The sequence below is a fragment of the Labrus mixtus genome, chromosome 17, assembly GCF_963584025.1.
Source record: "Labrus mixtus chromosome 17, fLabMix1.1, whole genome shotgun sequence".
NCBI classification, from domain to species: domain Eukaryota; kingdom Metazoa; phylum Chordata; class Actinopteri; order Labriformes; family Labridae; genus Labrus; species Labrus mixtus.
In genome coordinates, this window is record NC_083628.1 from 1,177,605 (window position 1) to 1,201,785 (window position 24,181).

At 45.3% G+C, this 24,181-nt stretch overlaps 1 protein-coding gene across 1 annotated transcript; it reads left to right on the top strand.

Moving 5' to 3' along the window:
• Positions 1 to 12: 12 nt before the first annotated feature.
• Positions 13 to 24,181, top strand: LOC132992599 (TNF receptor-associated factor 5-like). The gene is made up of 25 exons (XM_061062025.1): positions 13 to 289; positions 666 to 794; positions 2,241 to 2,328; positions 2,415 to 2,484; positions 2,571 to 2,674; positions 3,500 to 3,595; positions 3,675 to 3,746; positions 4,654 to 4,734; positions 4,916 to 5,015; positions 5,346 to 5,453; positions 5,916 to 5,994; positions 6,109 to 6,213; positions 6,316 to 6,400; positions 7,357 to 7,393; positions 11,163 to 11,374; positions 12,152 to 12,154; positions 13,017 to 13,151; positions 14,789 to 14,887; positions 15,807 to 15,968; positions 16,052 to 16,126; positions 17,568 to 17,642; positions 18,872 to 19,447; positions 19,955 to 20,132; positions 20,325 to 20,473; positions 21,192 to 24,181. The coding sequence occupies exons 1-25, from the start codon at positions 189 to 191 to the stop codon at positions 21,408 to 21,410; spliced, it is 3,138 nt and encodes a 1,045-aa protein (XP_060918008.1). The 5' UTR covers positions 13 to 188; the 3' UTR covers positions 21,411 to 24,181.

Consider the following 24,181-nt stretch of genomic DNA (forward strand, 5'->3'; position numbering starts at 1 on the left):
TCTTCCCTCCCCCTTTCCCCGGCTCCTCCTTTCCTCTGCCGGGCTTCTCGCTCCAATCGAGAGATCTCTTCCCAAAACTTTCCGTGCCAGCAGGGCTTCCTGAAGCTTCTGTATTCTTCTGTGTGTAGCTCAAGGGGGCGACAGCAGAAACCAAATGGAGGACGTGTGAAATATGTACAAATAAAAACATGGTAGTGGTGACCGAGCAGGCGGACGGACCCCTCCTCACTCCGTTACTGTCCCCGCAGGAGCAACTCGTGAACAGGGACTCCCGAGGGACGAGGCCCGCGTAAGTTTGGATGAGATGGAGGGGAAAGGGCCCCGGTCTGCTTTCCACATTTGGGAAAGGCGGTTCAGGCCCAGGGCATTGTGATCATTTCCATCCAGAACCTGTTTTCTTTTTTTTTTAAGTTAAAGGGCCGTGCTGAGTTTTTGAGCGCGTATACGTGGCACAGTTTGCGTTAATTTGCCTTCAGAATCTGCAAAAAACGTTCACGATCTGCTCATAAATGATCCGCCGTAGTGAATGATTCATGCAGGTATTATGTGTTCATGTCACTCCCGCACAGTTACGGTGTTATAACGACACGTAAGACTGTGTTGTGTAACTTTATTGTTGCTGCAGGATGTTTCAATAACCGTGACTTCTGGTGTGATGTGTGCAGGTCTGAGGGGTCTGAGAATGGAGGGGAGAAGAGACAGGGGAGGAGAGGAGGGTCACCTGCAGGCCTCCAGCTGTGTCTGGACCCAGAGTCAGAGCCTCCAGAGAGCAGGAGGAAACCAGCAGGCATGAGGTGAAGGAGCTTAAACTGTCTGTAGAGAGGCTGTAGTTAACACCAGCAGCAGAGAGGATCTCTTCTCATGATGTCTTTTATGTCCTCTTTAAAGCTAAAACACATCCATCTATATCTGTCGTCTGGCTCCTCCAGTGCAGGATGTGCTAGTTTCCTCTCTTTAAAATCAACGTTCATTCAGTATTTTAAAGTTTGGGACTTTCAGACGGACAGGAAAAAGACTTTTGAACTGATCGTGTTGGATTCAGACGCACTGAGTCGAACCTTTTCCCCTCTTTCTGTCAGATAATCAAGAACGTAATTCAGTTTTGTGGTTGATATTTGTTTAATCTTATTATGTAACAGGAGGTCACATTGTGAGCATGTGAACAAGAATAAACACACACACTGTTTCACTGCAGAGTCACACCAGCTTCACATTTGTTGCACATAATGAGGCTAGAAGTTTAGTTTTACTCTTTAAAAGAACTACATTGAAATAGTTTGAAGTACTTTAATGAGTGGTTTCATTTTAGATTCTTTAAGATTGTTAATCTGAACTTCGTTTGAGCACACATTTTCTGAAAAGTGGAGCAGGCAGAAGACCGAGAGGATGGACTTTTCTCATCACTGAGGGGTTTGTAGACAGACTAGAGACACATGTTATGATCCTGTCTCGCCCCTTTAGTAGTGGTAGTAACGCCTCTATTACTACCTGGGAAGACGGTACAGAGGTGGGATCACTAAGTCCGACCATTACACCTCAGGGACGTCCATATGGCGCCTTGAAACGGCGTCTGAACGGGGCTTATGAACGTTATAGAGGTGTACTGGAGGGACCGAGTGATCCCCCCTCTCGAGTGATCCCCCCTCTTTAAGAAGCAACGTACATCAGAGAGTAAGAACAACACAAGCAAGGATCTAGAAAAAAGGGAACAATGTCAGTAAGAGCAAACGATCAGCTTTGAGTCTGATTGGACACACAGGTGCTGACAGGAAGTGACCAGAGGCAAAGCACAACATTGAGGGCAGTTCTTGAGAGCTCTAATCAGTATAGAAACCATCTTATAAGTCGTCGTTATCAAACAAAAACCATCGTCATTACCATCATCATCATCAATAATATGGAGACCATCATCATTAAGTTAGTAGGTATTCATGAAAGAGCTGGGTCTTTAGCTTTTTCTTAAAGGTGCAGAGGGACTCTGCAGATCACATGGAGTTGCATGACCAAAGTGCTGTTATTACTGATCTCACTGTTGCTGTGTAAGCAGTCCTGAAGTGACCACAGCTGACGGCGTGCAAAGCCAAATTAAAGGACGCACACACACTTGTTATGATTTACTCAGGAGACGTGAGCTCACACCTCTTCAGTGACCTACATTAGCTGATAAGTGTCATCTGTCCTCCTCCCTCAGGTGTTAAGTTGCTGCTCAAACAATAACACGGACCTTTTGATTTTGCCAGATTAAAACCTGTGGAGCAGCTTTCACCGGTGCAGAGTCCCAGCGACTATGAGACCAAGTCTGACAGGAAGAAAGGCCAGTCCAGCCACGTAGGGAGAAAACACACAATCACACACAATGTCACAATATTGCAGTTTCCTTATCAAAGCTAAACGTCCACTCTGCTTCTTCACAGATATCTAAGACAAACACACACTATCACAAGTTATTTAAGGAGGTCAGCAAAGACGAGACCCTCAAACAGAGTAAGTGTCCTCGGGTCGTCTTTTCATGTGGATGTAAGGAGAGAGAATGTTTCTCTGAAGGTGGAGCTTTTTGTTTTTGTCTGCAGGCTACACGTGCGCCCTGCAGAGAGACATTTTATATCAGGGCAAAATGTTCCTCTCTGATAACTGGATCTGTTTCCACTCCAAAGTCTTCGGCAGAGACACCAAGGTAGCTCCTCGTCCTGTCCCTTTAAGAACTGGTGGTGTTGTAGTCAAGACCAGAATGACTGAGACCAGAATGACCGAGACCAGAGTGCACCGAGACAGGACCAAGACCAAGACCAAGGCAGGGCGAGACCGAGACAAGACCAAGACATTATGGGGGCGAGACCAAGACATACCCGAGACCAGAGTGCTCTGGTCTACACTGTGACAAGACCAAGACCAAGGTAGGGCGAGACCGAGACAAGACCAAGACAGTCAGGGATCGAGACAAGAACGAGACATTTAGGGATCTAGACCAAGTCAAGACCAGACTGACTGAGATCCAAGACCAAGACGTACCCGAGACCTGAGTGCTCCGAGACCGAGACAAGACCAAGACCAAGACAGGGCAGGACCAAGACAAGACCAAGACAGTCAGGGATCGAGACCGAGTCAAGACCAAGTCTAAGGCAGGGTGAGACCAAGACAAGACCAAGACATTTAGAGGGCGAGACCAAGACATACCTGAGACCAGAGTGCTCAGAGACCAAGACAAGACCAAGACATTTAGGGACTGAGACAGAGTCAAGACCAAGACCAAGGCAGGGTGAGACCAAGACAAGACCAACATAGCCAGTCAGTGGTGGTCTTGACTGGTCTTGATTTAAAATCCGGAGTCCACCCAGTCTGAGACCAAGACAAGACCGAGTACAGTGCTTTTGATTACAAGACGAGACCTAGACCTTTAAAGAGGGGTCTCGAGTCCGGTCTTGAGTACTACAACACTAATAACAGTTTCTGTGTCCTCACCTTCTTCAGGTTTTCACGTTTTGTTTTCTCTCACCTCCAGATTTCCATCCCTGTGGTGTCGGTGACGTTCATCAAAAAGACTAAAACGGCTCTGTTGGTGCCGAACGCCCTCGTGATCGAAACGACGAGTTATCAGGTGAGAGGAGCGCTGACACGGTCGGTTATCTCTCTGCATATAAAGCATTGAAAACTCACTCTGATTGGCTGTCTTCCAGCACGTGTTTGTGTCTTTCCTGTCTCGAAACACCACCTACAAACTTCTGAGGACCATCTGCATCCACCTGGAGGTAAGACACGCCCCCCCCCCCCCCCCGTCACCATGAGGGGTTTTTAATTAAAGTTGATTAACTGTTGATTTGATACATTTCTTATATATATAAATTAGGGATGGGAATGTACAGTAATCCCTGTACTCGATTACTCAAATGACCTATTGAACGAGTACTCGAGTACATGCAGATTATTATTAAATGTTTTTTAACCGTAAACAAAAAAAAAGGGTCCGTCGGACACCGACCTCCCGGACCGGTATGGTAGACTTTGTGCCTGTAAAATGACATAAACATCCGATATTTAAACATAAATATAAATAAATAACCAACAGCAGAAAGCCATTTCAATTTCAACGACGTCGCTAACAACGACATGTGCTAACAGGGCTAGCAAATGACGTGATGCGAGACCGCCTGTTTTCTGTCTCCGCTGTTTTCTCCTTGTGCTTTAAGCTCGTGGTTAAGCATCAAACTAGTATTCCTGTGGTATGCAAGTTTAACACCACATATCTTGCACTGCACGTTAACTTCATCGTTTTTGTCGAAGTACTTCCAGACATCACTTTTCTTCACTGACATGTCGCAGCTGTAGCAGACGGTTCTGTGTTTGTTGTGATAATATGTTCCTAGAGAGTTGCCGTAGCTGCCGTAAAACAGCTGTTTTTGCTGAAATCTGGCTCGGTGTGTACTAAAGCTGAAGCCGTGGCCGCAGAAGTCATACCTTTGTATCCTGTTAATTATTTTCCTACCTCGTATATTCAGTTAGGCGAAAACAAAAAGCTGGGTCACACATGTAACGCTGTATGAGTTCAGCGCTTGCACAGGTGCGCGAGTAACGAAATGTTACTCAATGGGGTCAACGGCGAGTACTCAAGTACTCGTACCCATCCATAGTATAAATGTTTGTTGTGTTTGATTCCAGGTGGAGAAGACGTGCAGCAGCCCCACTAATTCCTCGTGCGAGAACAGCTTCAGGGTGGATTGTCCGTCGACGCTTCCTCTGGTCAGTTTGTTCTCTTTCTCTGTGTTTTTGTAAAGCGATGTAACCACCCTACCACGAGGAGGTTTTCTAAATATTTTTCCTCTGAGATGAAAGACGTATAGAACAGCTTTTGTTCCCATAGCAACACCTCTGCACGTATCATATGTTTTGTGTGAATCTTCTCCGTGTGTGCGCGCCGCAGGACTTCTCTGACCTGGACGGGGTCGTTCAGCAGAGACGGCAGGAGATGATGGAGAGCAGCAGCTCCGGCTCGCAGACTCCAGACTACGACAAGATCACAGGTGTGTGTGTGCTCCATCCTCAACACTTTACCACCCTGTGTTCCTCTTCTTCTTCTTTCCACATTTTGCGTAGGGTGTCGGGTGTCACTGCGGCTCAGACAGTCTTTGGTTAGCAAATATTGGGAGAGAAGGCAAAGTGAAATTTGAGCCGTTCAGATGCTGTTAAAGCAGAGAAAGCAGCGGCCCGATGACTTATTGTTTATTTGAGACAGTTTTTCTTTTGACTGTCCCGAGCTAACTTCTCGTGCTTCTTGTGTCGGGATAATATTTGCTTTGCAGGAGGCAGATGATGAAGTCACACGTTCTCTCTCTCTGTGTTTATCTGAGCAGACTTTCCCGACACATTTCTGAGCGCAGTGAAGAGCGGAGAGGTTTCGGTCCACGCAGACATCCACCTCCAGGCCCCCAGCCAAATCCACGGAGCGGCCCTGAATAACGGTAGATACAAGGGCGGCGTTTTACAGAAGAACGGTGCTGTGGCGTGAGCCGGTATGTCTGACTGGACAGGGTTAGGGTCCAGGGGTCCAGCAGTTATCGGGACCTTAAAAATGGCCGACCTGCTCAAAAGTTTAGCTCTAGTCTGGGGGTGGAGTCCATGGGTGGAGATACCAGGGGAGGGGAGGGGATTTTTTTTTACCAGAATCCCACTGTGACATCACAAGGAGAGCACATTAGAAACAGAGCATTGTTCTCTGTGTTGTAAGACTTATACAGACCACAAACAAAGGACTGGATGGGTTTATTTCACATGTTGTGGGTCAGTAGACTCTCAGGTTACCCAGATATATGTTCAGAAACACAAAGTGGATTTTTCAAAATATGTCCCCTTTAATGTTCCAGCTCAGTTACTTAAACTTTTATCTACTAAAAAAACCTTTTTGTCACGTTTTCTTCCTGTAGCGTCGCCTAAAGCACCGCTCAAAGAGAGACCCTCCCAGCACATGTCGTTACACACAATCCTGCTCATCTATCTGTTTCTGTGAGTAACCTTTCATTCTGTGCAACACGAGAAGACGCAGCTCTCAACAGTTTGACATCTCACATGATCCGGGCGTGTTAGCGATTGTTCTCCGTGTTTGCGTTTTCCTCACAGAGTCGGCGTCCTCGTCCTGTCCTCGTGTTACATGGCTTTCAAGATCGTGGCTCTGGAGCAACGTTTGAACTCGCTGGTGTCCATGGGGGAACACGTTCACAACGAGTAAGACACAGATTCTCTCTCATACATCGATGTTCCTCAGAATGCTTTTACATCTTCACACTTTGTTCGGTTTCATGACTCTGTGAAAACCTTTTGTTGCAGAAACTCGGTGAGCCAGAGGTCGCAGAGCGAGATGAACGCTGAGATCTACGGCGAGCTGTCAAACAACTTGTTCAAGCTAGAAAAGGTTTGTAGAGGAGCACAATCACTTCAGTGTTTCCCGTTTAGTGTTCTTCTCCACTGATGGTTTTATCAGCACAAATGAAGGGTTACAATCCTACAATTCACTGATCAGACTCTTTTATCCAAAGCGACGTACATCAGAGAGTAAGAACAACACAAGCAAGGATCTAGAAAAAAGGGAACAATGTCAGTAAGAGCAAACGATCAGCTTTGAGTCTGATTGGACACACAGGTGCTGACAGGAAGTGACCAGAGGCAAAGCACAACATTGAGGGCAGTTCTTGAGAGCTCTAATCAGTATAGAAACCATCTTATAAGTCGTCGTTATCAAACAAAAACCATCGTCATTACCATCATCATCATCAATAATATGGAGACCATCATCATTAAGTTAGTAGGTATTCATGAAAGAGCTGGGTCTTTAGCTTTTTCTTAAAGGTGCAGAGGGACTCTGCAGATCACATGGAGTTTGGAAGTTCATTCCACCACCGGGGGGCGACAGAGGAGACCCGAGGAGAACGATCTTGAGACAATTTTTCGAGATCACAAACATTTTTACTCGGTCTTGTCTTGGTTTCCGTCCGGGCGGACTTCAGATTTTAAATCAAAACATGTCAATTTATAATGCAAAGTGAAGCTACAAGCGCTAACATTAGCCCGCTAACACAGCAATGCAGGCCGCAGGCGAATGCAGCTTAAGCCGAGGACAAGTGGTGCGTTCTGATAACTTCTTTGTGTGAACACAAGTGGAGGGGGGCTGGAGGTGTGTCTCTGGAGGAGAGCGGAGGCTTCAGTATGGAGGAGGCGTGGCCAAACAGGAAGTTTGTTTTGGTTTCATGCTGGTGCTCAAGGGCGACATCGACTGGATCAAAAAGTCACACATTCTTCATTTAAAGTCAAATGTTTAAAGTTTCGTCTACAGTAGTTTATTTGTGTTTAATATGTTTCTTTGTATTTCAGATTCAAAGAAACCTCCAGAAGCTACTTGAAGAGACTTAGAAGAAGAAGCTCGAACATTTCCTCGAACTGTCTTTCACTGAAGAATCGTTTTGGTGATGGATTTGTAGCCAAAGCGCGGACGTCTTATCAGAAAAAGCTTTTTTTTTTAATTGTGTGAACTTTGACTTAAATTGTGCAATAACAGCTTCTCCCCCCCCCCCCCCCCCCCCCCCTTTATTCCTCTCAGGACTTGTGTGTGTGTGTAGCAGCCAACAGGTTAGTGTGTCAGTGTTAGTGAAGAGAAGTTGTGTAATATGTATCCAAGAACATTTATTTTGCATTTCACAATAGTGGGATTTTAAAACGGTCCAAAGGGCTTTATTTCAATGTTTCCAGACATTTCTTAAAAGGTCAACTTATGCTGTTGAACGTGTTGTGTTGTTAGCGTGACATTGCCAATGAGTTATATTTATAAATCAGGCGGTGAGGGATGTTTGAGAAGATTTTTAACTACAGTTACGGGAAACATTTCCTCCGATTTGTGTGCTGTTTGTAAAATAGAGCTGTGAGAGTCGAGGCTTGGGTGACATTAGAGTTTTTTTATGGTAAATGTAGAGTAATCTGTATTTAATTAACAATGCACGGTGTAGACTTGATCACTTTTATAACTGAGGAGTTTCTTACTGACTATATTTTAAAACCTTGTGATGTTTTCTTTGTTTTTTTAACTCACTTTTGTGCCTTAAAAAAAAAAAAGCCTGTCAATCATTTCTGGAGCGTTTCTGTGAGTGTGTGTTTGCAGCTGCGTTGCTATGGTGAGCCCTTAATCAGAGACGGTGCCTTTAACTGTTGTTCACCTCACAGGCCTGAAATAAAAGTCTCTGTTGCACACGGTGTCTGCTCATCTGTGCTCTGAGTGTTTTTTATGTTTCTTTGTGGGAGCAGCGAGGTCGTCGCCTTACACACAAAGCACAAACAAATTCATGCAAATCAGATTTATATGAGCAGATCACAACCTTAAAAAGTCATGAGAGTTCAAATGGCTTGTTGTGGAGGGCAGGGGCGTGTCCAGACCTTTTGGACTGGGGTGTCCCAACTGGGGCACCGACTCATGGAGGGGTGGCCTGAAGTTTCTGGGCACAAGCAAGCAAATTAATTTTAGTTTTTCACCCCTTCTATCCCCACAAATGATGTGTTCTTTTAAGTAACACAATTTGGAAGCATATAAATCTTCTTTTCAAAAGAAAAGATGTGCAAAGTCACCATTTAGATTTTTAGAAAATTGCTTGCAAACTCTTGTACTCTGTCTAACTTGAAAAAATATTTTTTTTAGCAATTACATCCATTTCAAGTTTGACTGTGCACAAGATTTAGCGTGGAAGTTTTTAAGGAAAGAGCAAAGTATTAAAATATTTTATTTACAACTAAAAGATCGAACAAAAAAGTTTTTCCATTTACACGTAAAAAAAAAACTTTGAGCAAACCGTCGAAAACATCCAGAACAGTCAAATTGTACTTAAGCCCCGCCTCTGATTGAGCAAAGAGCCAATCATAGATTTGGATTTTTGGCAGGGACGCTGATTGTTAATAGACAAAGCAGAACAACTGCATGGAGCTCCAGGCCAGTAGGGGGCCCCCAAGGGCCGACAAACTTTAAACCACAGTGTTTAAATGAAAACACTCAATAAGCTAATTCTGTTAGCCCGTCAATGGCAACTGCATTATATGTTAGCATCAAGCTAATGATCCAAGATCTACACTCCCATTCATCTGTGAGATATTGCGCATTGGTATTGTTGATGCTCATACACTTATGTGGCGTTTTTAATTTTAATGCGAGACTTTTGGCAATTTATTCTTCCAGCATAAATACTTAATAAAGCATGTATGTCACATTAAAACAGAGAGAGAGAGAGAGAGAGAGAAAGAGAGAGAGAGAGCGGGAGAGGGAGAAAGAGAAAGAGAGAGAGAGAGAAAGAGGGAGAGAGAGAGAAAGAGAGAGAGAGAGGGAGAAAGAGAGAGAGAGAGAAAGAGAGGGAGAGAGAGAGAAAGAGAGAGAAAGAGAGGGAGAAAGAGAGAGAGAAAGAGAGAGAGAGAGAAATAGAGGGAGAAAGAGAGAGAGAGAGGGAGAAAGAGAGAGAGAGAGAAAGAGAGGGAGAAAGCGAGAGAGAGACAGAAAGAGAGGAGAAAGAGAGAGGGAGAAAGAGAGAGAGAGGAGAAATAGAGAGAGAAAGAGAGAGCGAAAGAGAGAGAGCGAGAGAGAGAGGATAAAGAGAGAGATAGATAGAGAGAAAGAGAGAGCAAAAGAGAGGAGAAAGAGAGAGAGGGAGAAAGAGAGAGAGCGAAAGAGAGAGAGAGAGAGAAAGAGAGAGGGAGAAAGAGAGAGAGAGGAGAAAGAGAGGAGAGAGGGAGGAGACAGAGAGAGAGGAGAAAGAGAGAGAGAGAGACAGATAGATAGATATAGAGAGAGAGAGGGAGAAAGAGTGAGGGAGAGAGAGAGAGACAGAGAGAGAGAGGAGAAAGAGAGGGAGAAAGAGAGAGGAGAAATAGAGAGAGGGAGAAAGCGAGAGAGGGAGAGAGAGAGAGGAGAAATAGAGAGAGGGAGAAATTGAGAGAGAAAGAGAGAGAGAGCGAGCGAGAAGAGAAAGAGGGAGAAAGAGAAAGAGAGAGAAAGAGAGAGCAAAAGAGAGAGAGAGAGAGAGGAGAAAGAGGGAGAGGGAGAAAGAGAGAGAGTGAGAGAGAGGAGAAAGAGAGAGAGATAGATAGAGAGAAAGAGAGGAGAGAGAGAAAGAGAGGAGAAAGAGAGAGAGAAAGAGAGAGAGAGAGGGGAGAAAGAGAGACAGAGAGAGAGAGAGAGGAGAAAGAGAGAGAGAGAGAGAAAGAGAGAAAGAGAGGAGAAACACACATGCATAAAACAGAAACCACACACACACCAGCTCTCTGGATGTTTATTGTGCTCTCACTCTGCACGCTTCAAGCCCCGCCCACTCCTCTCACTCTGAACCAATCACAAGCGCCCCTCCACATCCCGTCTGCCCATCAACCCGTGTCCAGCCCCCCCCAGCCCCCCCCCCGCCCCCCCCCCCCCCCCTTGCATGACGTAACACCCAGTCTGAAAGTGCAATGGCGATATTGGACAATAACAGCCACAGCTTTTGGGCACCACATCTGTATTATGTGGCTAACGCTGAAGAAAACACCTCCAGTCGGCTGCAGAAACACGTGTAACATTTACATTTTCGACCTGCGACCAGGGGAGGAGGATCTGACAGCCCTGTGCACGCCATGACAGTTTAGACTTCAAAACGCAGGTAAGTGTCAACTCTGCTGATTGCACACAGCATTTTTGCAAGAAAGCCTGTAAACGGTTTTCTTTGCGGGGCTTCGGATTTCAAAGGGGCGTGGCTGGGTACCACTTCTGACTGAAAGGGATGCTGATAGCTTAGCAACAGCGACAAGGGAAGGAAGGAGGGGGAAAAAAGGATGGAGGGAGACAATGGATGTGCGATCTGTCAGCTGTGTTACTGGGTAGGATGAGCAGAGCGTGGATTGTAGGAGTGGAAGGAGATCAGTGTGAGCCACAAGCAGCCGTGGATGCAGAGTGGAAATGTAAACAAAGGGTGTGGGCCTTCAGCTGGCCTGTGATGCTCAGCCTCACAGAGAGAGAGAGAGAGAGAGAGAGGGACACATCACTGCTGCTGCTTTAAGATTTTAACACACATGAATAACACAGAATTAGTCACCACCACCAGGCTGCTTTAGCTTTAGCGTGCTAACTGTTGCATCAGAATGATTCGAGCGTGTTTCTCCCTCTTCTCCTCCTGAAGGTGTGACGTGTGTGAACAGACACCATGGCCACGCAGGAGCCGTCCCCGCCGTCCTCCATGGAGAGCAACAAGCCCGGCTTCCCCAAGAAGATCCTGGGCAACAAGCTGGAGGACAAACACCTGTGCAACTGCTGCCACAACATCCTGAGGCGACCGTTTCAAGCCCAGTGTGGACATCGCTTCTGCTCCTACTGCTTCAACAGGACTGTCAGGTCAGACCCTAAAACTCGACCACGGGAAGGTTTGAACACGAGCTGCAGCTACTCAAGTTTTAGATTTAATGCTGGCTACACACTAGATGATTTTGAAGTTTTAAAAGGTAGGAGACCACAGACATGAGGACAGTTTCAACAGATTATAATCGTCTGATCGCACACACACGAGACTGTTCAGCCGGACCGCGAGAACACACACATGCTGGTTGTAGTAACACAGACTCGAGATCTCACAGAAACATGCGACTTAAGAAGAAAATCAAATATATGGAGGACGATCATCGTCGTCAGCTGACTGTCCTGGCGTGCAGCAAAAGACAAAAATCATAAAAGAAAAAGAGTATTCCTCTTGGCTCGCCGCTCAGTCGTGTGTTTATGCTCGCTGCCGTGTTTGTGAGCTGTAAACATCCGGTTGGTGAAGCTTCCCGGTCCGCTCGCTCTCATTGGCTATTGTCGGAGGCTAGCCCGATCTGGAATCAAAAATATCAAACATGTTTGACATTTTTGATTCCAGATCTGGGAGGCTCAGACTCGATCAGGAGCAGAAAAATAATCGCACTGACTCGACACACTGAGGATTATTTGGACAAATAATCAGCTGTGACAAGACTCAAATCTGGCCACGCCCCCTCGATCGCTCGATGGGACAAATCAGGCCCGAACTTGAGCCCTCAAATCATCTCATGTTTAGCCATCCTAAGTAAAGCAACCTTTAAAGAGGTCATATTCTGCCCTTTTTGGGGTTCATATATTTAATCTATGTATCTACTAAAGTATGTTCACAATAGATAAAGTTATAAAAAAAGTGTCTGTTTTCATGAACTGTCGCTCCATGCACCGGCTCTCTTCTGACTCTCTCTCTAAGGCTCTGAAGTGCCCACGTTCAGAGTCCCCACGTGTGCCAAGTCTGATCTGATTGGTCGGCCTGTCGGCTCTGCCGTAATTGGCCAGTCGCTCAGCACGGTTCTTGGAAATGTCCCGCCCCTTTTACCATATTGGGAATGCAGCCACTTTGGCTCCGAGGGGAGCAAAAACATTAGCACCTTAGCACTACTGTGCTACCGCAGGCTACGGCATATCGTGGGCGTGCTACAGAAGTTAACGGGCGTGCAACATGAGCTGCAGGGCCACAACGAGCCAATGGGCTTAGATCAGTGATCTCACACTGACAAGACGTCACACTGGCAAATTTTTATCGAGGGGGGCTAGAACCGAGCGTTACATGCAGCTAATGCTACAGCTAACAGGAGGACGTAGGAGAAGCCGCGTTTCCGCAGACTTTGAATTTTTGCACATAGATGTGTCTAAACAAGCACAGGACACTTGGAAAACACACTAAAGAGCATATAAAACCAGAAAAATAAGAATATGGGACCTTTAATATAGTGTGGAAATAATGAACTGCAAGTTAAAGCCATGCATGTGTTAGTCCACATTCTGCAGAAGGAATCATTTCATCGTCATTATTTCAGGTTCAATGCTGCAGCTGGAAAATGTTGAGCTAATTTTCACTGCTGGTTAGCTTCATGGATAATATGAGTTTAAAATGAACTCTAGTTGTTGGATGAAAGAGGACATATGAGCTCATAAGATGAACTGTAGTGGAGTTAGTCAAGTCATTTAAATGTGTTAAATACAGATGTTTATGTTTCACTGTCGGGGGGGTCTGATGTTTGCACGTTCTGGTTTCTGCAGTAATGGACCCCAGAAATGCAGCGCCTGCATTAAAGAGGATATTTTCGAGGACCCGACGTCGATTTTGAAACAAGGATGTGTGAGTATGAACACGTTTTTTATCCACTTAAGAAAACAAGCACATGATTTATTCAGCTGTCAGGAATCAGACGTGTCAGAAGTTGATGCAGGCAAAGATTTATTTAATGCAATAAAGGAAAAATAAACTAAAGGCTTACTGATGAAATAAACAGAATCTAAGTCCATGCAGTGAGAGTCCAACAAACAAGTCAAGCAAAAAGAAAAACACAAACTTTCCATGTCCAGGGAACTGAAGTCCAAAAGTAACAAAAAAGACCCAAACGGAAATTTCCATCAAACAGGAGCCATGAGGAAAACCAACCGATGAATTCAGGAACAACGAGGGGAATGTCTGACGATGAAGAAAATACTGGAGAAGCAGAGTCGAGATTTCTGGCATGACGAGTGAAAGGCTTGAAGAGGTCAAAAAGCTCCAGCGACATAAAATATCTGGAACATATGCTGCCTTCACATGCTCCTCAGTAACATCGTAATTCCCAGTTGTGCAGACGTAGTGACGACATAAACACATTTAAGAGCTCTGGATGGAAAAAAAGCAAAAGTTAGCTCGCTTGCTAAAGTTAAAGGAGCAGTATGTAACTCTGACCCCTAGTGTTTAAAATGAGGTACTGCAGTATAAATTCGAAACATTGCAGAGCGCTGTCTCCCCCCCCCCCCCCCCCCCTCTCTAGAGTCCATGCTCACTCAGGTCACCATGTGGTGGACTCTGAAGCTTCAGTGTTTATCCAGCTCTGCATGGGTCTGTAAACCTTTCTGTGTTCTAACCTCTCTCCATTTTTCAAAAGCATCTCCAATATTGATCCTAGTTTGAGCACGTTTCTGCTCGTGGAGCTTATTAGAAACATGCAGAGGCTTTTTAGGTCGGGTACAATCACTTCTATCTGAACCACTTCTCTTGCCCACTTCCATCGCTGCAACACCTGTTGACCTGATAACTGCTCTCATATCTGGCAAGCCGAGGGGCGTGTGGTGGGGGTGTTTTAAAACCGCCTACCTTCTCTGGTCCAAACAAATCCAGAGCATTCAGGACCAGAATCTAAAGTTAGAAGGAGGACATACTGGCTGCTTTGTTTTGGGATTTATCTCCAATATTTTTACATATTAGTGTCTCAAACCTTCATTTAGATTCCAGGAGCTCCTCGCAGACACATTACACCTCCACAACATTCAGATTGAAGGAGAAACATCACAGGAACATAAACATGGCGGTTTTGAAACATCAGTGTGTTCATCACTCTCCTCTTCTCTTCAAACTGGACACAAGTCGTCTTCCTCTCCTCGTAATAATAGATGAGCATGATCTCGCCTGTCCTACTTTTTTACATTCATGGCTCAGCGACCCGCTCTCGTCGCGTTCGTCTTCGAGGCCTTGTTCAAACCAGAATGTGAAAAAAGCCGCCTCATACTTTATTTGTGAGCAGACATGCAGGACGAACGCTGCTGCTCGGGATTCACTCAGAGGACGAAGACGGAAAGGTTTCAGTTTGTGGTCATTAAACAGAACAAGAGGAAACAAAGTGAACGTGTATATAAAGAGGAGATGCAGCGCTGTCTTTGACATAAATAATGTAGAAAACAAACAAACACGTCAGAGTGTTTCTGCAAACATTTTTTTTTTCTTCTTCTGTTTTTCAGGCTTTTCCTGACAATGCCGTGCGGAGGGAAGTGGAACACCTTTCAGCCGTTTGTATCAACGAGACTTGCACTTGGAAAGGCAGCATTAAGGACTACGAGGTGAGCGGAGAGACTCGACCTACTTTCATGTTTGCTCTTATACTCTCACATTTAGCTTCACAGCCGGTCAATATTTTTGCTTCTGTTGTTTTGAAATTGTCAAAAAAAACAAAAAAAAACTGTTTTTCATGATGTGAGTCACAGAATTTAAATATGTTTTCTAGATTAGCCTGACTTTATTTGTATGTAGATAAACAAGTATAATTCATAGAAACAATTCCATATACTGTACGTGCTGATTTGTCCCATTAGTTTGAAGCCTTTTGTCTCACATTTTGGATTTCACCTTTTCTTTTTTCATAAGCCATAAGAGAGTTAAACACTGTGTCTCTCATATAGTGTTTCAATGCTGGATGTCCAAACTAAGCGTGGGCAAAGTTTCAGATCATGAGGTAAACGTATGTTGGTGTAATCCCAGGATGAGTCTGCAGAGGGCGCTGAACGGCCTATTCTGCCAATCACATGACAGTTCCCCGATATGAAACCAAGAGACGGCTTCAAGCCTCGACGTAAGCCGGTTAAAACCTCTTACAGAGACTCTCTTCTCCCAGCTCTGGAGAGCAGCCCTCCCCTGGCAGCCCTGCAGCATTCTGCCCACCCCAGAAGGCTTCCAGAGAGATGGCCAATCAGAAGAGAGCAGCTGAAATTAAGGGTTTCAGGCAGAGGCTGAGATGAGGGATTTTACTGACGTCAGTATCAGAGAAATCAGAACAAGCAAAGCTGCTCTTTAGGTTTCACAAACTGACAACATGATAGGTGAAGATGAGGAGGATATACTTTAGTGGACACTTGAGGTACTGCAGTTTTAGGGACCCTTAACCCACTTCAGCGTTGACACCATTGTTTCAGACTTGGATGTGTCCGCTTGTTAGAAGCAGTAAAGAACGATCACTTTGACTAAAGCTGCACTGTTTTCCAGATGAATCACGAGGGAAAGTGTGAGTTCATGATCATCCCCTGCCCGTCCTGCAAAGAACGGATCCGCTTCAATGAACAGGAGCGCCACAACGAGCGAGAGTGCCCGGAGAGAACGCTCAACTGCAAGTATTGCAAGGAGCCGTTTCACTTCAAGAACATCAAGGTACCAGATGATTTATTTAGATGTGCATGACATCACCGCAGCTCTGAGTGGATGAGACAACATCGTTGGTGTGTTTTTTGCAGGCACATGATGAGATCTGTCCCAAGTACCCGATGATCTGTGAGGGCTGCGCCAAGAAGAAAATACCCAGAGAAAAGGTAAACAGCATGCACACTGTACAGGGGCTGAAATTTTTATTAAAGGGGACATATCATCCCCCTCCTCCACCTTTTCAAACAGTCCCCCTGTGGTCTAAATGAAACATCTGTGCTGTGCTTTGGTCAAAATATAACATGAATCAAGCACCATAGGAGGTTTGTGACCCTGTATAAACCAGCTCTCTCAGAACGCTCCGTTTTGGTGTGTGTGTCTCTTTAAATGCAATGACGCCCCCCCCGAGTTTTCCCTGTAGACATCACTCCTCTGTAGAGAGAATAAAAATGGCCGACCTGTGTAAAAGTTTTGTTCTAGGCTGGGGGTGGAGTCCATGGGTGGAGATACCAGAATCCCACTGTGACATCACAAGGAGAGCAGATTTGAAACAGAGCATTTTTCTCTGTGTTGTAAGACTTATGCAGACCACAAACAAAGGACTGGATGGGTTTATTTCACATGTTGTGGGTCAGTAGACTCTCAGGTTACCCAGATATATGTTCAGAAACACTGTAGAAGAGGATTTTTCATAACATGTCCCCTTTAATCACTGTGTTTGATTTTGAAAACGATACATGTTATCCAGCCTGTCGTTAGGTTGACTGAAAGTTAGACTGAGTTAGACCCATCGATGGGACTCCAGCGCCCCCTGCAGGAACAGACGGGTGACTTCACTGAGTCTGTGGTCTCAACTTTGTTCTTTGTACAAATCTTTGAATAGTTAGTTAGATAGTCATCTGTGTTAGTTTTCCCTGAGCTCACATCATTTCTCTCATATAGAGGTCTGTCAGTGTTGTAGTTGAAGGTTTCACCACTAGGTGTCACTGTTGCTTCTCTACAGCAGCTGTGGATGAAGGCTGAAGGCTTCAGTTCTCCCCTCATCATAACGCTTTGTCATATTGTACAAACATTAGAGTTTGTGTTTGTGGATAAACGTCAGTGGACAGAAGTGATGTTGAGCCGTTCAGACACGAGAGGAAGCACTGGAACAAACTCTGCAGGGAGAAATGCTGCTCACTGATTGGCTGCAGGAAGTGAGATCATCATATCTAAGTCAATACTTTGGTTAGTTTTGACGTTACCCTCTACTATTTAAGATGAACCTCACTTCTACCTGGTGAAACCAGACAATGACACAACTTCAATCACAAACTAACTCGTTTGAACGTATCGGATTTGAACCTGGGCCGCCCGCTTCGAGGACTGCAGCCTCTGTACACGGGGCGCACACCCTAAACCACTCAGCCTGAAAATCTAATTTTTCTGACAACATCTTGGTTAGTTTGGACGTTAAGCTCTACTGGTAAAGATGAGCCCTACGTCTCCATGGTAACCAGACAAGTCACAAACACTGACTCATTTGAACGTGAGGGTTCAGCGAGCTGGTTCAAACAGGCCACGCCTCTTCTGCTGACTCGATTGTTGTTTCATTGTTTTTTGTTCCAGTACGTGGACCACATCAAGTTCTGCAGCAAGTTCAGGACGCCGTGTCGATTTCACGTCGTGGGATGTGACATGTCTGTAAGTATCCCGACGGCCTTTATAATAAACACTGTGATGATGTCACACAGACATTTCTATCACAGTCTGTTTGAACGTTATCGAGAGAGGAAGAGGAAGAGGAGGAGGGAGAGATTTTCAGTTTATCTTTTGCTGAAGGGATGTTCGGGCGTCTGACGCCTCGATTTGGAGGTTTTCCCGGACACGCCCACCTGGGAGAAGACCCCAGGGTAGACCCAGAGCTCGCCCGTCTGGCCTCGGGATCGTCCAGGAGGAAACGGAGAACTTTGCATTAGATGAATTCAATAACATAAGCAGCCGGATAACTTTTTTTCTACATTTTGCCACTTCTGAAAAAAATTTTTTTTAAAGTGTGGCTGAAAAAATCGCTTATGTTTCCTGTAGATACGATTTTGAAGTATAAAGCAGAGATTCAACAGATCCGATCTTTTAAGATAATCCTTTATTTTTTCCATAACGGGGACATTTACAATGTTACAGCAGCAAAGAGCAAAGATTGCAAACAAACAGTGAACACAGTAAAAAAAAAGAAAGAAAAATAAAAAATGCACAAAAAAATATATAGACACCACGATATAGATTTACAAAAATAGATCAGCTGAGAGCTGCAGTTTTGACAAAAATGTAGTAATTATATCAGCATCGGGTCCGATTTTGACTAATTTAAATATCGGGACAGCGATCAAGAAAGACGTTCAGACTGAACTGTGAGAAGTGTCCATAAATCGTCTCCATGACGACGTTCAGACGAGATGGAACAGCTCCGTCTGTATGATCAAAAAGTAAACAACTTTTACACTTCAGTTTAAAAGATTTTAATTTGAAAATCTTACAGGTGTAGCTGCTTCCTGTTTGTATGTGAAGACAGCTCAATGCGATGCCAGCTTTGTGACACTCGGGAGTCTTCTTAATTTTTTAAAGATTTTTTTGGGGGCTTTTTTGGAGAGATAGGACAGTGGATAGAGCTGGAAATCAGGGAGAAAGAGAGTTGGGAAAGACATGCGGGAAAGGAGCCACAGGCCGGATTTGAACCTGGGCCGCCCGCTTGAAGGACCACAGCCTCCATACATTGGGCGCGCACACTAACCACTGCACCACCAGCGCTCCAAGTCTTCTTAATGTTACCTAATCCCCGTCCAAAAAAACGTTCCCACGCTACCCCTAAACAGATTATCAGAGCGCGTGTTATTATCTTTTTTTACATTTCTTTCCCTTCTCACTTTGTGTAGGTGGAAAAAGAAAAGATTCATGACCACGAGCGCGCCTTCGCCTACGAGCACCTCAACCTGCTGCTGCACTACATCATGGGCATGAAGGTGAGCATGGAGGGCCTGCAGCCCCAGGGACTGGAGGTCGCCGGACACAAACTGGTGGAGCTCCAACAGTCCCTCAGGGAGCTGGAGGCCAGAGTCTCCCAGCTCAGCACCACCTCCTCTGGGCCTCCCGTGCAGGGAGCCGCCGCCGCCGCCTCCTCTTCATCCTCCAGCAGCTCCGGCCCCCCCGGTCCTCCCGCTTCAGCTCCCCTTCCTCCACCTCCCACCCTGGCTCCCACCCTCTCCGTGTCCACCTCCTTCACGCCCCTGCCCAGCTCGGTGGGCGCGGCCCTGGAGCTCCAGCTCCACAGCGAGAAGACCAAAGTGGTGGAGCTGGGCCGGAGGTGCACGGAGCTCGAAGTGAAATCAGGCACGTTTGAGAATGTGGTGTGTGTCCTGAACAGAGAGGTGGAGAGGTTCGCCACCACCATGGAGGCCAGCAACCGTCAGCACAAACTGGACCAGGACAAGATCGAGGCTCTGACCAACAAGGTAGGACTCGCTGCAGCTTCTACATGTTTACATCTATGTCTTCAAATGCTCCCTACCAAGGAAGCAGCCCCTGAAATGGGACAGAGCTCTAGTGACATATCACTTCCTGTTTACATCTTCCAAAGCATTATGGGAATTGTAGTTCCAAAATTGTGAGTGTAATTACCCCCCTGTTAAAAAAAAATAAAAAAAATGTATACTTTTTTTTTTTTTCAATATGTTGAATGAATCAAAAAAATAAACTACCCCCAAGAAAAGAAGCAGCAACATCTTTAGAAATGAATACACAGACATACATACACATCAAAACAATGAAATAAGAGAGGAAAAAAAAAATATATATATATATATATATTAATATAATATATAATTTAAAAAAAATAGAAAACAAACAGACAAAAAAAAGAAGAAAAAAAAGAGACTCGTCAAGACTCTTAGTCCAGTCGCCTTAAATTGAAAATAAAACCCTCTAACAGTCTGTTGTTGTTGTTGTTTTTTGTGTTGTAGGTGCGACAGCTGGAGAGGACGGTGGGGCTGAAGGACCTCACGGTGGCTGAGATGGAGGGCCGGCTGAGGGAGATGTCCGCCACAACCTTCGATGGCGTCTTCGTCTGGAGGATCTCTGATTTCGCCAAGAAGAGGCAGGACGCCGTCGCGGGTCGAGCTCCGGCCATGTTTTCACCAGGTAACAACGATGACTCATTCTGACTGATTAGAGGGCTTCAGATGTCTAGAGTCAATCCAACACAGTCCTCATTAAGTCATTCCTGAATGATGATGACTCAGGTCGTGATGAATAGAAACAATAAAAAGTTTACAACCCTTTTAGAGAATCCTTCACATCGCTTAATGACTCATAACTTCTGTTTCCTTCCAGCCTTCTACACCAGTAAGTACGGCTATAAGATGTGTCTGCGGATCTACCTGAACGGAGATGGGACGGGGCGTGGCAGCCACCTGTCCTTATTCTTTGTGGTGATGAGGGGACTGAGTGACGCGCTGCTCAAATGGCCTTTTAACCAGAAGGTAAAACACCTACAGGCGGAGTGTGAGGCCTTTTATGAGCTGTAAAGTCGAGGTTACTGTTTGTCCTCGCTTACTAAAAGACAGCATAAAAGTCAAGAATCTATCATGTAAAAGAAACTTGGTCCAGATTATTATATATATATATATATATATATATATATATGGACGTAGTGTCAGTGACCTCACCTATCGGTTTCAGGAGAGTCGTTTTGAAACACGATTGGCTGGCTGTCACCATCTTGGAAATGCTGTCTCAAACTAGCTCTGATCAGTCTACAAACAGAATCAGAAATATTTTATTAATCTGGGGGGGTTAGCAACTTTAACAGGCCAATGGGTGTCGCGGCGGCCCTGGCGACCGGGCTAGCGGTGGCTAGCGGCTGCAGGGGTAGCGGCGGCTAACGTGACCAGCCTGACCGGCCTGTCGGCAGCAGCCGTCTCGCCGCTATATTTATAATTTTTCGCCATTATCAGCTTTCTCCTTAGAGCCTGTTAGCATAGCTTCCAAGCAATATGGCGAACGTTAAGTTTCGATTCTGGGAGTGAGTTCCCACCCACTGATCTGTGATTGGTCTGTAGCTTCAGTGGTCGAAAATATGAGGAACTAGCGTTGTAGTTTCACCCCGCTAACCGCAACAGCTTCCAGTGACGCAAAAATCGTAATTTTGCGTTGTTCTGAGGTGGTAAACATCATCACACATTCTCCTCCCCCCCCCAGGTGACCCTGATGCTGCTCGACCAGAGCAACCGGGAGCACATCATCGACGCCTTCAGACCCGACGTCACCTCCTCGTCCTTCCAGCGACCCGTGAGCGAGATGAACATCGCCAGCGGCTGCCCGCTCTTCTGCCCGCTCTCCAAGCTCGACGCCAAGAACTCTTACATCCGCGACGACACCATCTTCATCAAGGCCATCGTGGACCTCACCGGCCTCTAGGGGGCTCCACTGAGTCGGTCTAGTTTGCGCAACATGGGCAGCTCTTTGACCATTTACGGCTTCATTTAAGGCTCGATCGTGGTCCCTTTAGGGGTTCTGTCTTAATGCCCCCCCCCCCCCCTCACCCTCCCCCCACTGCTGTAGGGAGGCAGACATGCTTGTGGACTGCGTGTGGCTGCAGTCCAGACGGCGCCCGGCATTGTCATACCCGGTGGGTTTTCTACGCGAGAACCACCGTCCACTGCTGTACATTTCAGGTGCAAAAACCTTTTCTTTTTTCTTTTGACATCACGGTGATCAAAGGTCACCTCACATGAGTTTTCAGTTGAAAGAAAAAGGGGACGCACCGGTGCAGCGTGGTCAGCGCAGGGGAATGAGCAGAGGCGAGAAATGCCGAGAGTTGAACAGGAGTTGAAAAAGAGTCTTTTATTTTGAAAATCTCCTACGTTTGACGACTTGGTTTTGAAACAGGAAGCGCGTCCTGTTTCCTGGAGTGATGGTAGTTTTACAGATAGTCGGTGTGATCATTCCTGAGTGGTAGACTTAAACTTAGACTTAGAGCATGGCTTTTTGCTTTTTTTCTTGCAGATTGTGGATATTGTGAGCTTCTCAATTCCAGTGTCGAGTGAATTTGCATAGACAAACGTGGAGTTATGTTATGAATAAGATTACAGGCATTTCTTTGCCTTTTTTTTTTTTTTGATTTGACGCATAGTGCATGCCGCTGGCGTTTTTTAAGTATAAAAAGAATCGGTCCTTTATTTTCGACTGAGCTTCACGAGAGTTTCCTTTGTTTGTCGTTAGTGAATTAGCCATCCGTGATGGTGGACATTGCCTGCATGTCTTTTGGAGCCAGGCTATCTTACAATGTAAAAGTCAAGTGTGTTGCGTGTTTTGTTCCTATTAGGGGTTCTTCTGATTGGTGGTTTTGGTACATCTGTGGAAGATAACAGTTGGAGTTTACCAAGGAGTCGGGACGAGCCTGAGGCATTAAAAAACTCTCCGACAAAACACATACATAGCGGTGGAGTTTCCCCCCCCCCCCCACACAGGAAGTGCTCACTCGCTCACATCTCAACACATAGTGCCGCGCACCACCACAGATTGAGGTCAACACAGATTCCACAAAATGAAGGAATTGTTCCTTGTTTTCTGTCCATTCAGTATATACAGTGCATATGTGTTTCTGCTGCTCTAACATAGAATAATAATGTGAATCTAAAATATATAAATATATATATATGTTGGTGAGGTAAATGTTTGTGGAGGCTGAGTGGCTGAAATGCTTTGTTGGCGGCCATTTTTGACATTGATGTTCACTGCAGCAACTCTTTTCAGTGGGCTCTCACCTCTTCTTCTCTCCCCCCCCCCCCCCTTGAGGCACTACCACTAATGTCACCCTCATTATGAGCAGGGGGGCGTGTAATCCTCCACACGTCCACCAGAGGCTGCTGTTGCACTTACTTAGCATGCATGCTGAGGTTTTTTTTTCTTCTTTTTAAAAAAAAAAGCTTCACGCTGGCCTGTCTCGACCTGTATTGAACCCTCTCTGTGCATGGGAGGCTTCAATTCATATTCACTTAGGAGCTCCACGCCGGTCGACCTCCTACCGTGGGGCGGCGTGCGGAAAAGGCGTTTTATTTTGTATTTTGTTTGGATGAATAACCATAGGATAGTTATTATGTTATACCCGGCGCTGCGTCTGTTCCAACAGAAGTGGTCGCCTATATTCATAGCAATTTATAAATATGTATCGTTCATATCATAATGTTGAAATAATCTATATATCAATGTTAATATACAGGAGATGTTATAATAAACATAGTATTACTGAATACCTTATTAATTCTATATCTATATACCAGCTTTTTTCTTTGTCAAGATGGTTCCAACAGGCCAGGACGCCCCCCCCCCCCCCCCCCCCCCCCCCCCTTCTGTGCAGTACGGACTACTGATCCCTTCGATAGTGCAATACACGATTATGTCTGTTTCCATTTTGATGACATCTCGGCTTTAAGGGGTCACTAGAGGTCATTACTCGACTTGTTTACATTACTCATCGCGGCTCTGAAGAACTGCAACCGATCTCTAACTTCACAAGGAATAAAAAACGACGGTGCTTTCCTCGTCTTTAAGCGCGCGGGACTTTCCACTGCTAACATCAGTCAAAAAACAAGCTAACCATGAAGCTAACCCGCTAAATCAAAGCTCGATCCAGACGGCGGGTTTCTATCCTTTACTTAAACACATTTTCAATGAAGAGCGAGCGTGTAGTTGTAGAACTTTAAAAAAAAAAAACCTTTGAGTGTTCTTGTATCGTGCCAAATCAAATATTACCTCCTTTGTTATGATGCTAACTATGTCGTACCGCGAGATGTTGTTTGTGTTCTATGCTAACAAAATGGTGCCAAATGGGGTTTTAAAAAATTGTCGTTTGTGCTGCGTGAATGTGTGCGTGGTCATTTGAAGACAAAGCATTTGTCACTACAGCACAGAGGAGGTGAAACGCTGTCCTCGAGTTACAGACTCTCCCTTGAGGGTTTTTTTTTATGAATGTACGCTTGAACTCTGATTTCCCGCGATGCAGTCGAACCGGAAACCGACTTTCTTTGTGCACTTTGTATTCGTCGTTTGTCCAAACAGGGTATTTTTGTTGAGTGACTTGTGTATACTTTGAAATCAGAGCCATATATATTCTGATGTTGATGATTGATGTATATTATGCTCTAACGCGGGGACATGCAGTATGAAATAAAAGAAGTTTGATGGTT

Excerpts from the sequence above, each read along its gene's own strand:
- LOC132992599 (XM_061062025.1), top strand. The coding sequence starts at position 189 with ATGGTAGTGGTGACCGAGCAGGCGGACGGACCCCTCCTCACTCCGTTA. Across the intron at positions 2,329-2,414 it reads AGAAAGGCCAGTCCAGCCAC|ATATCTAAGACAAACACACA; the intron begins GTAGGGAGAAAA and ends GCTTCTTCACAG. Across the intron at positions 5,454-5,915 it reads CGGAGCGGCCCTGAATAACG|CGTCGCCTAAAGCACCGCTC; the intron begins GTAGATACAAGG and ends TTCTTCCTGTAG.